We start from the raw sequence: 13,817 nt of genomic DNA, 5'->3' as shown, positions 1-13,817 counted from the left end.
ACAACACTTACATGCGGGCCAGGTATAATTACAATTGAAACTTGGTCCTGTCTGACCACCTGTGGCAATCCCACTTACCCATCAGCACAATAATCTACTGAGTCGACACCTACCGAGCCCTATGTCTACCTTCATCCCACCTAAGGTGAGCCTGGATGCAAACTCCAATGCTGGCATACGAACACTCCCAGACCTAGTCGATTTCCATGCCAAACACAACCCGCAGCACACATTCTGCATACAAGCGACACGAGACCAGCATTTTGTCTCAGTGAGTTATAGGCAGTTACAGCATGCCATAGCGCGCTGCCAGGCTAGGCTCAAAAGAGAAGATTCTGGCCTTCATACACCCACAACTGATGCAGACGGACATGTGACAAAATGCGCACCAGTTGCCATATTGACGGAGAGTCATGTTGGCCTGGTTATCTATGTCCTCGCGTGCATGGGAATGGGTGTGCCAGTTGTGCTTTTGTCCGCACGATTGAGTTCCTCTGCTGTGCGTCACCTTCTTCAGGAGACGGGTGCGAGGCTCGTCATAGCCTCTCCTACGTTACAGTCTCTTGCCTTTGAAGCTATATCTCCCTTGAAGGGAACAAACGGAGCCGGGAAAAATGGAGATGGTACAGCGGCAACTGGGGTGGCAGCTGAGTGGGAAACACTTCTGGGGGAAGAGGATGCTGCAGTTGATCGCCAATCTGTATGTGCTGCGCACGCGACCCATTTTGCGTCTGAGGAGGACCGTCAAGTGGTTATCCTTCATTCATCTGGGACATCAGGGCTGCCGAAGCCAATTCCCTGCTCACATAAATATTTCCTGGGTATGCGACATGTCACACTTTTGCCTCAGACAGTGAGGCCCAAGGTCTGACAATCTCGACGCTGCCACTATTCCACGTTAGTATTCAATCACTGCAACTGAAAATGTAATCTGGTACTAATCCTTCAACAGGGCTTTGGCTTCGTGGCGATCTGTCTCTCGTTGGGTGCCGGAAAGACTGTGTGCATCCCTCCACCATCAACGGTACCCAACGGAGCATCAGTCATTACGCTCCTGCAACAGTCTGATGCGAGGGCATTGTTGACTGTTCCATCTGTTTTGGAAGAAATTGAAGGTCTTCCACATAATAAGGGACACGAAGCTCTTGCAAGACTAGACTTCGTCGGGTTCGGCGGCGGCATGCCGAAGGAATCTGTCGGACAAAGACTTCAGAACACCGGCGTCAGACTGATTGGTCAGTACGGCGCTACCGAGACTGGTCCGATGACACCGTTCTTTGTTCCTGGAAAGGAAAACAATTGGCGACGACTGAGATTGCGGCGTGACACCCTCGGACCGCTTCAAGTCAGACTGGATCGTGTCGAATCGGAACTAAATCAATCCGATCAAAATGTCTTCACTTATAAGCTAAGTATGGTGCCATTTGGCTGGATTGAGTGCTTTGAGCTGCAAGACCTCATCGTTACCACAACCGAGTACAGCGCGGGGAGTGACATTTCACAGTTAGAATTCACCGTGGCTGGTCGGACGGACGACCTGATTTGTCTCGCAACCGGTGAGAAAGTGAAGCCTACCATCTTGGAGTCTCTGCTGCGACAGCAGGATGGGGTAAAGGACGCAACCGCATTCGGGGAAGGTCAATTCGAAATAGGTGTCATTATCGAGACCGTTGATGCGCTGAGTTCGGACGAGATTCTCCAGTTCAAGGCCACTCTTTGGCCTGTAATCAAGGAAGCTAGCTTGCAGATGGATGCTCATGCCAAAATCACATCGCTGGCCACCGTATTAATTGTGCCTCCTGGAGATCTTCCGAGATCAGACAAGGGAACCATCTTGCGCAAAGCAGTCGCGAAGAAATACGCACAAGAGATAACTGACGTATACCGCACTGTTGAGGTTGCCGTAGCACCAGCGCTAGACCTGTCCTCATCGCATTCCAGCATCAGGGCCCTCGTGGCAGAGAGCACGGGATGGCAAGCCAACGACGAGGACGACTTCTTTGCCCGAGGTATGGACAGCCTACAGGCAACGAAGCTTCGCAGGCTATTAAAAGGCGCGGTGCAGGCGACACACTCTGCATTTGGTCCCAGTGCATGCCATGTTCTGCTGGTTGCCAATATCACTGACGACTTCGTCTACCGGCACCCATCCATTAATAGCATCGCAGATGCGCTTCTGTCCGGTGACGTTGCTACTAATGGAGTAGCCACGGAGTCTAAGCTATTCAAACAATTGGTGGACAAATACACCAATAGAAAAGACCACTCGATTATTCCTCATTCTACTCTCTCCCTCCTCAGCGGTTCACTCTTGATACAACGGCTTCCCAAGTTCTTATTACTCTGTGCCGTGTATCTGTTTCATTTCATCATATCTCAATCCTTCACAGCCATGTCAGCCCGACGAGGCAAAAAGTCCGTTGTGGTGCTTACAGGCGCCACAGGAAGCTTAGGGTCTTTCTTCTTGGTGCAGCTTCTCAACGATAAGTCTATCGGTAGGGTCATCTGTCTCAACAGGTCTGGCAAAGGGGATGCATTGCAAGTTCAGAAAAATGCCTTACATTCTCGAAATATCTCGGTCAATGATGATGCCTGGGCTAAAGTCGAGGTATATCAGACGGATACAGCGGCCCAATGGCTTGGACTGAAGAAGGACGACTACGAGATGCTGGCGATGGAGGTGACGCATATTGTGCACATTGCGTGGCCAATGAACTTTAAGATGGGACTGCGGTCCTATGATACCTCTTTCAAGTCTCTGCAGAACCTGTTGAATTTTGCACGTGAAGCAAACTCCCTTTGTAAGATCAGCAAGCCAAGATTGCTGTTCATATCCTCTATCTCCACTGTCGGCAACTATTCACTGCTCTGTGGACAAAAGCAGGTTCCCGAAGTCATTCCTGGTGACCCGTCTTCTACCCTGAACCTGGGCTATGCCAAGGCAAAGTTCGTATGTGAGAAGATCATTCAGCATGCGGCAAGTAACTATCCTGAGATTGAGGTTGGAGTGGTACGAGTCGGGCAGATTGCTGGAGCCAGCAGTGGTTACTGGAACTCAAACGAACATTTTGTCGCGGTATGCACGTCATCTCAGAATATGGGCAAGTTTCCTGATCTACGTGGAGTAAGTCCAAATAATTGATTACCCTATATATGCGTGTACGTTTCCTGACTAAAATGCCTGTGCAGACATTATCCTGGCTGCCAGTAGATTCCGCTGCTCAGGCCCTCAGTGAGATTCTCTTCCACGGAGAACCGCTAAAGCTGGTATACCATCTCGAGAATCCGACACGACAAAGTTGGGAACATACAGTTACCTTGTTGTCCGAAGAATTGCAGATACCCAGTTCGTCCATTGTCCCATTGGACCAATGGCTAGACCATGTTCAGTCTGCACCCGGGCCGCAGAACCCTTCGGCGGATCTAATCCACTTTTTGAGAAATGACTTTCTTAAAATGTCATGCGGCTCTGTTATCCTCGACACAGGTGCCTCGCGCAATGTTAGTCGAACCATGGCCCACATGGATCAAGTGGGAGATGATTCTATTCGGGCATACGTGAATTACTGGAAGAGCATCAAGCTGCTTCATTAGAAGCTTAGGGCGCGGGAACATACTCTTCGCTTTATCGTACTCTATTTTGGAATTGAATTGGAGTAAAACATGTTCATTTGGCCACTAATATGTATCGAGCCCCAATCATTAATAATATCAGCAACCAAGCCCTACTAGTCAATCGGCATACTGAAGCGACACGAAGCTCCGATCTACATTGAGTGTCTTCTGAACTCGAGTATCTACGCACGAACTGAGACTGCATTGATAGGTTTGGTGGGAATCCAGGGGCATATGCTGCAAACGATCTCTTATTTCAGACAACCGGCCCTTGGCCGATATATTCCTAACCATCTCTCTCCCTACTGGTGTGATAAGCACACGGCTTCTCCCCGGTAAGATCGATTGCGCCATAGGAATCAAGCCCTTACACAGATATTATAATTATGTACCCTCCAGCTCTTTCTCAAAGTTAAAAGAATACTTGCGCTGAGATTGGGTAATGATCGTGGACCCGAGTCGGATGTCTTTGGTGAGACCCGAGTTGGGATAAAGATCGCAATTTCAGGCGCATCTTATTCTCTGGTGTAATCTAATACCTACACCATTGGTGGACACGAGTCTTCTAGTGCCATTCGTCGTAGTGTCGTCTCTTCGGGAGGCTTCGAAGATGAGGACACCTAAAAAAAGACATTTCTGAGGACCCGATTACCGCAACTTTGACAGTTCTGTTGCTGACTTATATAAGAGGATATATATTGGTGATCTCTCCATATCTGAAGTATAATTTCCCCTTAGTTCAACTGCTTCAGCTCACAACATCCCTTTTAACAAGGAGGAAACACAAGCATGACACAAACGTCCGGATTCAGAATGGAGAGCGCCATACTCGAGGAAGTGTCACCCAACGCTGTTGCCATCGTCGGTATGGGATGCAGATTCGCTGGAGCTGACTCAGTTGAAGATTACTGGCGTATTTTGGAGAAAGGCCAGTCTATGATGAGCCATCCTCCCAAAGGCCGCTTCCCCACAAATGAACATCAGCGCAGTACCGACAAGACTGTATACTATGGCAACTACCTGGGTAGCATCTCCAGGTTTGACAACCGTTTTTTTAAAAAGTCCAGCCGCGAGGCTGCGTCTATGGACCCGCAGCAAAGACTTCTACTTGAAGTTTCGTACGAGGCCTTGGAGTCGAGCGGCTTCTTTGGGCCCCGCGAGCAAGACCTCGATGTCGGATGTTTTATCGGAGTATGCGCATCTGACTACAACGACAACGTGGCCAGCCATCCATCCAATGCCTTCTCTGCATTGGGTACATTGCGGGCATTTGTTCCAGGCCGGATCAGTCATTTTTTCGGGCTCACTGGACCGTCGATCGCCCTAGACACGGCCTGTTCATCCTCAGCTGTTGCTATTGACGCTGCTTGCAAGGCTATCTTGCATGGTGACTGCAAGAGCGCCATTGCTGGCGGGGTCTCCGTCTTCACGAGCCCTTTCTTCTATCAAAATCTATCCTCTGCATCGTTCCTCAGCTCCACGGGCGCAAGCAAATCGTTTGACGCAAGCGCAGATGGATACTGCCGTGGAGAGGGTGTCGGCCTCGTCGTTCTGAAGCGTCTGTCAGACGCCGTTGCGAGTGGTGACAATATTCTCGGCACGATTCTTTCAACCGCAGTGCGCCAGAGCAGCAACAAGGTGCCTATCACCGTCCCCTACAGCCCATCACAAACAGATCTGTACAGAAAGCTCCTGAGCACCGCCGGAATCACGCCGGAAGTCGTCACATACGTCGAGGCTCATGGCACGGGCACTCCCGTCGGCGACCCTCTCGAATTTGGTGCGATCAAGGAGGTATTTGGCACCCAGTCAAGACCGGATCCTCTATACTTTGCATCGGTTAAGGGAAATATTGGGCATACCGAAGGCGCCTCTGGCGTCGCTGGTCTTATCAAAATTATCCTGATGATGCAGAACCGCACCATTCCGAGACAGGCACACCTCCAGTCCGCGCACCCCAAGATTTCGCTGATACCGGGGCAGATCTCCATTCCAACCGAGACTATGCCTTGGAATGCAAAGAAGCTTATCGCATGTGTGAACAACTATGGAGCCGCGGGCAGCATTGCTGCCATGATAGTCGAGCAACCGCCATCACAGGATGTTACGACCGCCACAGTGTATGGACGAAATAAGTATCCTCTTGTCGTCACCTCCAACAGCCCAAAGAGTCTCAGTGAGAACTGTGCAAGACTGGCGGATTACGTATGCTCACTCAAAGGACAATCTGCTTCAAGCGCGAGTCTGCTCGCAGATGTCACATTCAACCTCAGCGACAGGCAAAATAGAACCCTGCCCAATATGTTCGCAACAGCCGTCTCTAGCCTTTCCGAGCTAGACAGTCAACTTCGTGCTGTGGCTTCCAATCCCAGTTCAGCAATCTGCCAAGCCAGCCCAAGTCCAAAACCTGTCGTTCTCATCTTCGGTGGCCAGACGGCTCGCACTGTGGGCATGAGCAAAAGCGTCTATGAGTGCTCGCACGTACTTCGCAAATATCTCGATGATTGCAACGATGTTCTAAAGGGATTTGGTCATCACGGCATATATCCTGACATATTCGATCCGGCTCCGGTACATGACGTGGTGTCACTCCAGACGATGCAGTTTGCGCTGCAATATGCTTGCGCAAAATCATGGATTGCCTGTGGTCTGAAAGTTAAGTGTGTTATTGGCCACTCATTTGGTCAACTTGCCGCTTTAACTGTCTCCGGTGTTCTGTCACTTGTCGACGGTCTCAAGTTGGTATATGGTCGAGCAGTGCTCATGCGCGACAGTTGGGCTTCTGAGAGAGGCTCTATGCTTGCCCTCGAAGCTGACCGCGCGAGTACTATGAAGATTATCGCACAGATACGGACAACCGAATCATCTTTCATTTCTGGTATTGAGGTGGCGTGCTTTAATGGACCGTCAAGTCATGTCCTCGTTGGCTCTTCTGCTGAAATCAACACTGCTCTGCAAGCTACGAAGATGATCAATGTCAAGGCCAAAGTCCTCGATGTGACGCATGGCTTTCATTCGCGGTTCTGCGATCCCATTCTCCCAGAGCTGGAGAGACTCGCGAAGGGCCTTACGTTTAACAAGCCCAAGATTCCCCTCGAGACCTGCTCCAATGGGGAGCCCTGGAGCCAGGTCACTGCCAAGCTAATCGCTGAGCATACTCGAACCCCTGTATACTTTGAGGATGCAGTCAAGCGAATTGAGAGGCGGCTCGGCGCATGCACATGGTTAGAAGCTGGATCCAACACTCCTGTAACAGGTATGGTGCGCCGAGCTCTCGCCGATCTCAAAGATCATTCATTCTTCCCAATCACCCTGTCTCGAGATGACGCCATGGGCGCATTGGTAGACATAACTGTAGGACTGTGGAAAAACGGCGAACATGTTCAATATTGGCCATTCCACCACATCCAACGTCAAAAATACCAGCATCTAAACTTGCCGCCTTACCAATTTGAGAAGAACGAACACTGGCTCGAATTTGACCTACAGGCAGGAAATGGCACTGAGTCAACTGCGGTGATGTCCAAAATTTCTGGATCGGTCGTAGCCGAGCCGGAGCCGGAGCCGGTCCTAGTTACGTTCGCAGGGTTTGAAGTCATTGGCAACAGCCAGAAGCATGCCACCTTTACCATTGACCCCCGTTCTAAGGAATGGAGGGTACTTGTTGCCGGTCATTCCGTATTACACGAGTCTCTATGTCCCGCGCCACTGTACCTTGAGCTAGTTCTTCGGGCAGCTAAGCACCTGGCAAACATCAACAAAACGACATCTGCTCCGTTCGCCCGCGTGGAAGAACTGGAGATGGCTTCTCCTCTGGGTATGAGTCAGGACAAGATCGTCCAGCTTGTGTTCAAGTCATCAGATACTACTGGTCGGAAATTCAATTTCTCATTCTGTTCACAGGACCGTGCTGGAAAGCCAACCCCTCTGCAGACACACGCTACCGGCAAATGTGAGATTACTCCAAACGATGATACAACTGTTATTGCGGAGTTCGAAAGGACCAGCAATCTACTACAGCATATGCACAAGGACCGGAGACAAGATCATGTCCAGAGATATGCAGAAATGGCCTCGCAGCCGGACAGTGAGGCAGTCTACGGCTCAGTCGTCTATAAGATCTTCTCAAGGGTAGTCCAATACCATGACTTCTACCAAGGCGTTCGAAGGCTGGCAAGTACAAGCGATGGCTTTGTCGCTGCCGAGGTGTCCCTACCGGAGACTCAGCCGGGCTTCTCAAAAGATCTTCTATCTTTCCCTGTAGCCATGGACAATTTCTTCCAGGTTCCTGGATTGTTTGCTAACTGCCTGGCACCGTGCCCGTCGGATGAGGTATTTGTCTCTACCCATGTCGACCGCATCCAGTTGTCGCCCGAGTTTGGCAAGCGACAGACTGAGGGGGGGCACCCCTGCTTGGGACGTTTTTGCCATATCTACCCCCATTAGCGAAAAGGAAAGCTCTAATGATATATTCGTCACGGACAAGGGTACCAACAAACTTGTCTTTATCGTCTTTGGAGCAAAGTTCAGCAGGGTGAAGACGGCAACGCTTGCCAAGATTCTGTCTCGCGCCAACCCCAATGAGACTTCCGCGTCTGTAAGACATGAATCAACTCAAAGCGGCCTTTATGACACTGGTAAAGCTCCCTTGGTCTCATCTGTATTGAGGACTCCGTCTTCGATGTCCAGTCAGCCTATACCGGCCCTGCAGCCGCCATCAAGGCAAACTGGACTCCAAAGCGAGGCAATGACGGCCAAAAGAGTTCCATCGCCACCACAAACGGTCATTCAAATGAGATCTCAGTTGCCAAGTGTTGAGAAGCAGCTTCGACAAATGCTCAGCGAAATAACCGATGTACCTGAGGATCAGTTCCAGACGACGGTTACCCTGGACCAACTCGGCATCGACTCCCTGATGACCACGGAAATTGTATCAGAGGTTCAGGAGGCCTTTAACATACCAATTGATCCGGCTCAAATTTTCGATCTGCAGACTTTCGGATCGTTGTGCTCATATCTCGACGCGCATGAGAGCAGACAAGGGTCCGTCGATCTAGTGGATCAGTCGCCTCAGGCCAAGCTTGCACCTCCTCTCCCATCTACGCTGGCCATCTCGTCAGTAAAAGAGCAAGATGATATCCGCGAGGTTGTAATTGAGCGAACCGCATCAGTGGCTGAAAGTTCAGGGGTGCCGGACTATGAAGAGCTGGTCGCGCAACTGGCCAGTTTGCTCGGCACTCATCTCGAATGTCCACCTACAGACTTCACACGCTCAACGAACCTTATGGATCGCGGCCTAGATTCCCTTCTCAGTATGGAGCTTATGAGTGATATCGAAGAAATCTTTGGTGTTTCGATTGATCCGTCACTTTTATTGAGCGAGGGCAGCTTCGGACATCTCGCAGACATTCTCATCAGCGCCGTCACTTCTTTACGCCTTGCAAGAAGGACGGTTTCGAGCACGGTCACTTCCACACCGGCGCAGTCAACTGGGATGACAACACCGGGCACCATAACTGACAATAGTGTCGATGGCGGCGATATCTTCACTGCGACTACCAAGGTGAAGTCTGTTTCGGCAACGACTGTCCTCAATAGCGCACCCCAGGCATTTGAAAGTATCAAGGGGAATTTTGAGAAGTTTGCAGAGAAATACGATTTCAGCGAATTTTACACCAAAGTCGCCGACAAGCAGGCAGACCTGGTTCTAGCCTACGTGGTCGAAGCCTACGCTGATTTTGGCATCGAACTGAACACACTGAGACCAGGAGAGCAGATCCCACGGATCCCTGTGGCTCCCAAGCATGATCGTATGATCAAAGTTTTCAACGAAATCCTCCGCCGCGGCAAGTTAGCCGACTACGACGGCAAAGGATACGTCCGCTCAGATGCAATCGTACAGATAATGCCATCGAGTGTTCTGTATAAGGATATCCTGGCACGATTCCCCCAGCATGCCAAAGAACACACCTTACTAAACCTTTGTGGGTCGGACATGTCCAAACTCCTCGCTGGTACGATGGATCCCCTAGCATTGCTGTTCGGAAACAAAGCCAACCGGGAGATCCTGGAAGATGTCTATTCCACGGCGCCCATGTTTGTGATTCACTCAGAGCTGTTAACGGACTACCTCGAGAAAGCACTGAGTACATCCTTGCCAGGCGCCGATGGCAAGTTCCACATCATGGAGCTTGGGGCTGGAACTGGTGCCACGACGCGCTGGATTGTGGACCGACTGGTGCAGTGCGGGATACCGATCGAGTATACTTTCACCGACATCTCTTCTGCACTCGTCACAAGCGGTAAGCGCAAGTTTGCCCGTTACGACTGCATGAAGTACGGCACCGTCGATATCGAAAAGGAACCGCCGGCCCAATACCTGGGACAGTTCGACATTGTGCTCGCGACCAACTGTATCCATGCAACCCGCAATCTCGTCAACTCTATGGGAAACATAAGCAAGCTATTGCGACCCCACGGTTTTGTGTCGCTAGTCGAGCTGACTACTAGGAACTACTGGCTGGACATGGTCTTTGGCCTCCTTGACGGATGGTGGCTTTACGATGATGGACGACCTTATGTGCTCGCGACTCCCGAATTCTGGGAAAATACAATGCTACAGGTCGGTTTTCAGCATGTGTCATGGACGGGTGGCGATACACCTGAATCAGAGGTCGTGAGGGTCATCTCCGGGTTTAAGCAGCCCGTGCAAGATCCATCTTCTTCTCGCAGTGTGCTGCAGGAGAAGACTGGAAATATTGAGACGGTTGTCTTTGCACACACAGACAAAGATCTTCCACTGAGAGCTGATATCCACTACCCCTCGCCGCAGAGGGTGGCCAGGCACGAAACTTGGGTCACTGGTACGGTATGATTCGGGATTCCAGTGCAGGAACGTACCGGACGGAGCTAACAATGTTCTGGTATAGGCTTAGTGATTCACGGAGGAGGCCATGTGATGTTATCGCGTCAAGATATTCGACCGCGTCAAATACAAGTCCTTCTTGAGAACGGTATTTTGCCAGTATCAATTGACTACAGACTCTGCCCAGAGACCACCATCCTAGAGGGACCGCTCGTCGATGTTGCCGATGCATATGCCTGGGCACGGAACTCGCTGCCGTCCTTGAGTTTGACAAAGACTCGAGTCAATGAGAGACTCGACCGCAGTAGGGCGGTGGTTATCGGCTGGTCGACCGGTGGTACGCTTGCCATGTCTCTGGCTTGGACCTCGATACCACGTGGAATCTCTCCTCCCACAGCCATCCTGGTCTTTTACTGTCCGACCAATTACGAGGATGATTTCTGGCTGAAGCCCAATATGCCAAAGCACTCTGAGATGTTTGGCGGCAAATCATACAACGTCATTGACGGAGTTTACAATGCTCCCATCACGGCATACAACGTACCTTCCAAGATGAAGGCAGCAGCAGGGTGGATGGCACCTAAAGACCCTCGCAGCCGAGTTGTCCTTCACATGAATTGGCATGGACAGACTCTTCCTGTCCTTTTCCGCGGGCTACCAGCAGGGTCGAGCGTGCCACAGCAGGCCGCGTCAGTCTTCAATCGCCTGCAACAACCACCAAAAGAAGATGTTATCCAGGCTAGTCCCTACGCGCAGATTCTCCAAGGCAACTACAAGTCGCCAACCCACATCGTGTTTGGCACCAATGATGATCTGATCCCATGGGAACAGGCTCAGCGGACGGTTGCCGCGATGAAAGACGCTGGCATCGAGTCGGGGCTTACAATCGCACCCGGGGAGCCTCATCTGTTCGACTTATACCGCGATCCCAATGGCTGTCGCTGGGGCTATGTTATGGAAGGCTACAATTTTTTGCTTCGAATTCTGGGGAAGGAAAATGTTTGAGACCGTACGGTTTATAGATAGATGGGCGGCCGCTCTGTAGAAGGCTTGCGTGTAGACTACTGGCATCCAAGTTGGAACAAAATATCCCGACTATACTATCTCGTGTTCCTGCTTCTCTCACTTAGTGCTACTCACAATGGTTTCGCATGTAGAGCTCAACCGCTGTTCGCATGGTATGTGCCAGGCTTTAGACTTGAAACTTCTGTCGTTGGGACCCGAGTTATAAATCGCTGAGCTGTTGGACCCGAGTGGCCGAGCGTGATAATTGCCAGATCCATTAAAACCGTGTACCATGGCAATCCGGACTTGACTTGTAGACCTCGTAAGACCTCATAGACACCATGCAACTAGCACATATTTGTCTGCCTCTCGGTGACAAAGCTTGTCGACTGGGTGCAGTTGCTGCCCTATCGGCAATTGTAGTCATTTCCTTCAACATCGTGCGGCTATGGTTGCGCCTGAGGCATATCCCTGGGCCACGGACGGCAGCCCTAACAAACCTGGTCCGACGATCCTGGGTTTTGACTGGTGATGCGCATGTTATACACACTGCCCTCCATCGCAAGTATGGCACTGTGGTGCGCGTCGGACCCAACGCGGTCATGGTTTCTCAGCCCAAGGCCATTGATACTATCTACGGTTTTAAAAATAGGCTTGAGAAAGTATTATATCCCCCTCCCCCTTTTCCAATTGTACCAAACTTTGCTTCTCTAACGCTGTACTGCTGCAGTCGGAATTTTACGACTCAATAATGCCAAGAATCAAGGGTGGAAAGCTTCCTGATATTTTTGCAACACGCGACGAAGACATTCATCGGCGGATGAGAAGGCCTGTCGCCCGCTTATTCTCAGTTACCAATTTGGCAACGTTTGAGCCGGCGATGACATCCACTATGAAACACTTTTTCTCTCGTCTGGATGAATTGTTTGCGAACAAGGACACAGACTTCGATCTTTTTCAATGGGTTCAATTTTTCATGTTCGACGTCCTTGGCGAAGTCACTTTTTCTCGGGAGCTGGGCTGCCTAGAAAAAGGTGAAGATGTTGATGGCATTATGGCAAACATCTGGGCCTATTTTAGACAGGTTGCCGCTGTATGTGTCTATCTCATATTTATACACCTTGAGTATTGTTGCTGACCGGAAACTTAGAATACCCAAATGCCTTGGCTCGATTATCTCTGGCGAGACAATCCGCTAGTGCCTGGCTCGACTAAGAGAAACCCTCTGGCCGAGTTTGGATTCGCTCGAATCATGGAACGAATGAGCTTGAGCGAAGATGAGAAGCGGGACATCGGCCAGAAGGACTTCCTTTCGTGTTTCCTCGAAGAACAGGCCAAGGATCCCACCCTTCCCAACCTGTGAGAACGCTCAACCCAGAAACACTCTCATGCATTATTGACGGATATGACATAGATTCGTTCCTACCTGGGTCAACTCTAACATCGTGGCCGGTGCGGATACGACCAGTATCCTGGCCAGCGCCGTCCTGTATCATCTTCTCAAAAATCCTTCTTCTCTCGCCAAACTCAAAGAAGAGGTCGATGACGCCGCAGCTAAAGGCCGTCTGTCCAGATATGTAACCTGGAAGGAGTCCAAAGAATTGCAGTATCTGGACGCCTGTATCAAAGAGGCTACCAGAATGCACCCTCCTTTTGCCCTCCCCTTTGAACGCGTAGTACCTGAGGGTGGTTTGGAAGTCGATGGCCATATTATTCCCCGCGGCACCAGAATTGGAATTGTAAGAATATCCCGAGGGCTGACAATCCACAATTCTTTTTTTGTTTCTAATGTTTGCGTCATAACATATAGAACCCTTGGGCTATGCATCGCGAAGCATGGCTGTTTGGTCCGGATCCTGACTCATGGCGGCCTGAACGCTGGCTGTGTAGTGAGTCCAAGAGACAAGAAATGAACAATGCTCTCTTGACGGTATGGTTCAGTGCATTTCTTTTGCTTCTACATTTACAGGAAGTATAGTGGGCTGACTCTGCTATGTTTAGTTTGGCGCCGGTCATCGAAGCTGCCTTGGAAGGCACCTAGCCTACTATGAGATCTACAAACTTGTTCCATCTCTATTGCAACGGTACGATGTAAGTAAAAGAAAAGACATTACTACTATATGGTCTAATCTAATAATTCCTAACCAGATTCAATTAGTAAACCCTGTCAGTAACTGGACGGTTGAGAACAAGTGGTTGGCCAAGCCCTCTGGGTTCCAGGTAAAGATCTCATCCCGCAAATAGCAATATATACATTGTTCAGACCGTTATAGCATTCGATAAGATACATAATCCAATTCATTCATGATTTTCTGGATTGACTGGTGACATG

General features: G+C 50.3%; 3 protein-coding genes across 3 annotated transcripts; all 3 read left to right on the top strand.

The window, feature by feature from the left end:
- Positions 1-121: 121 nt before the first annotated feature.
- Positions 122-3,594, top strand: N7519_010517 (NRPS-like enzyme; the record flags this gene model as incomplete). Its single annotated transcript, XM_057297290.1, has 4 exons — positions 122-821; positions 851-897; positions 953-3,124; positions 3,190-3,594. The coding sequence occupies 4 exons, from the start codon at positions 122-124 to the stop codon at positions 3,592-3,594; spliced, it is 3,324 nt and encodes a 1,107-aa protein (XP_057145172.1).
- An 810-nt stretch (positions 3,595-4,404) lies between these two features.
- Positions 4,405-11,485, top strand: N7519_010516 (ketoacyl-synt-domain-containing protein; the record flags this gene model as incomplete). Its single annotated transcript, XM_057297289.1, is given in 3 exon segments — positions 4,405-7,991; positions 8,008-10,478; positions 10,545-11,485. The coding sequence occupies 3 exon segments, from the start codon at positions 4,405-4,407 to the stop codon at positions 11,483-11,485; spliced, it is 6,999 nt and encodes a 2,332-aa protein (XP_057145171.1).
- A 341-nt stretch (positions 11,486-11,826) lies between these two features.
- On the top strand, positions 11,827-13,729 carry N7519_010515 (cytochrome P450; the record flags this gene model as incomplete). Its single annotated transcript, XM_057297288.1, has 7 exons — positions 11,827-12,147; positions 12,216-12,578; positions 12,636-12,844; positions 12,900-13,224; positions 13,296-13,415; positions 13,487-13,576; positions 13,634-13,729. 7 exons carry the CDS (start codon positions 11,827-11,829, stop codon positions 13,727-13,729), a joined length of 1,524 nt encoding a protein of 507 aa, XP_057145170.1.
- Positions 13,730-13,817: the final 88 nt, after the last annotated feature.

This window comes from Penicillium mononematosum, assembly GCF_028829835.1.
Source record: "Penicillium mononematosum strain IBT 11891 chromosome Unknown utg000005l:1.0-9366267.0:1.0-9372171.0, whole genome shotgun sequence".
Lineage (NCBI taxonomy): Eukaryota > Fungi > Ascomycota > Eurotiomycetes > Eurotiales > Aspergillaceae > Penicillium > Penicillium mononematosum.
Note: the sequence above shows the minus strand (reverse complement) of the source record. Positions and strands in the feature narration are given on the sequence as shown.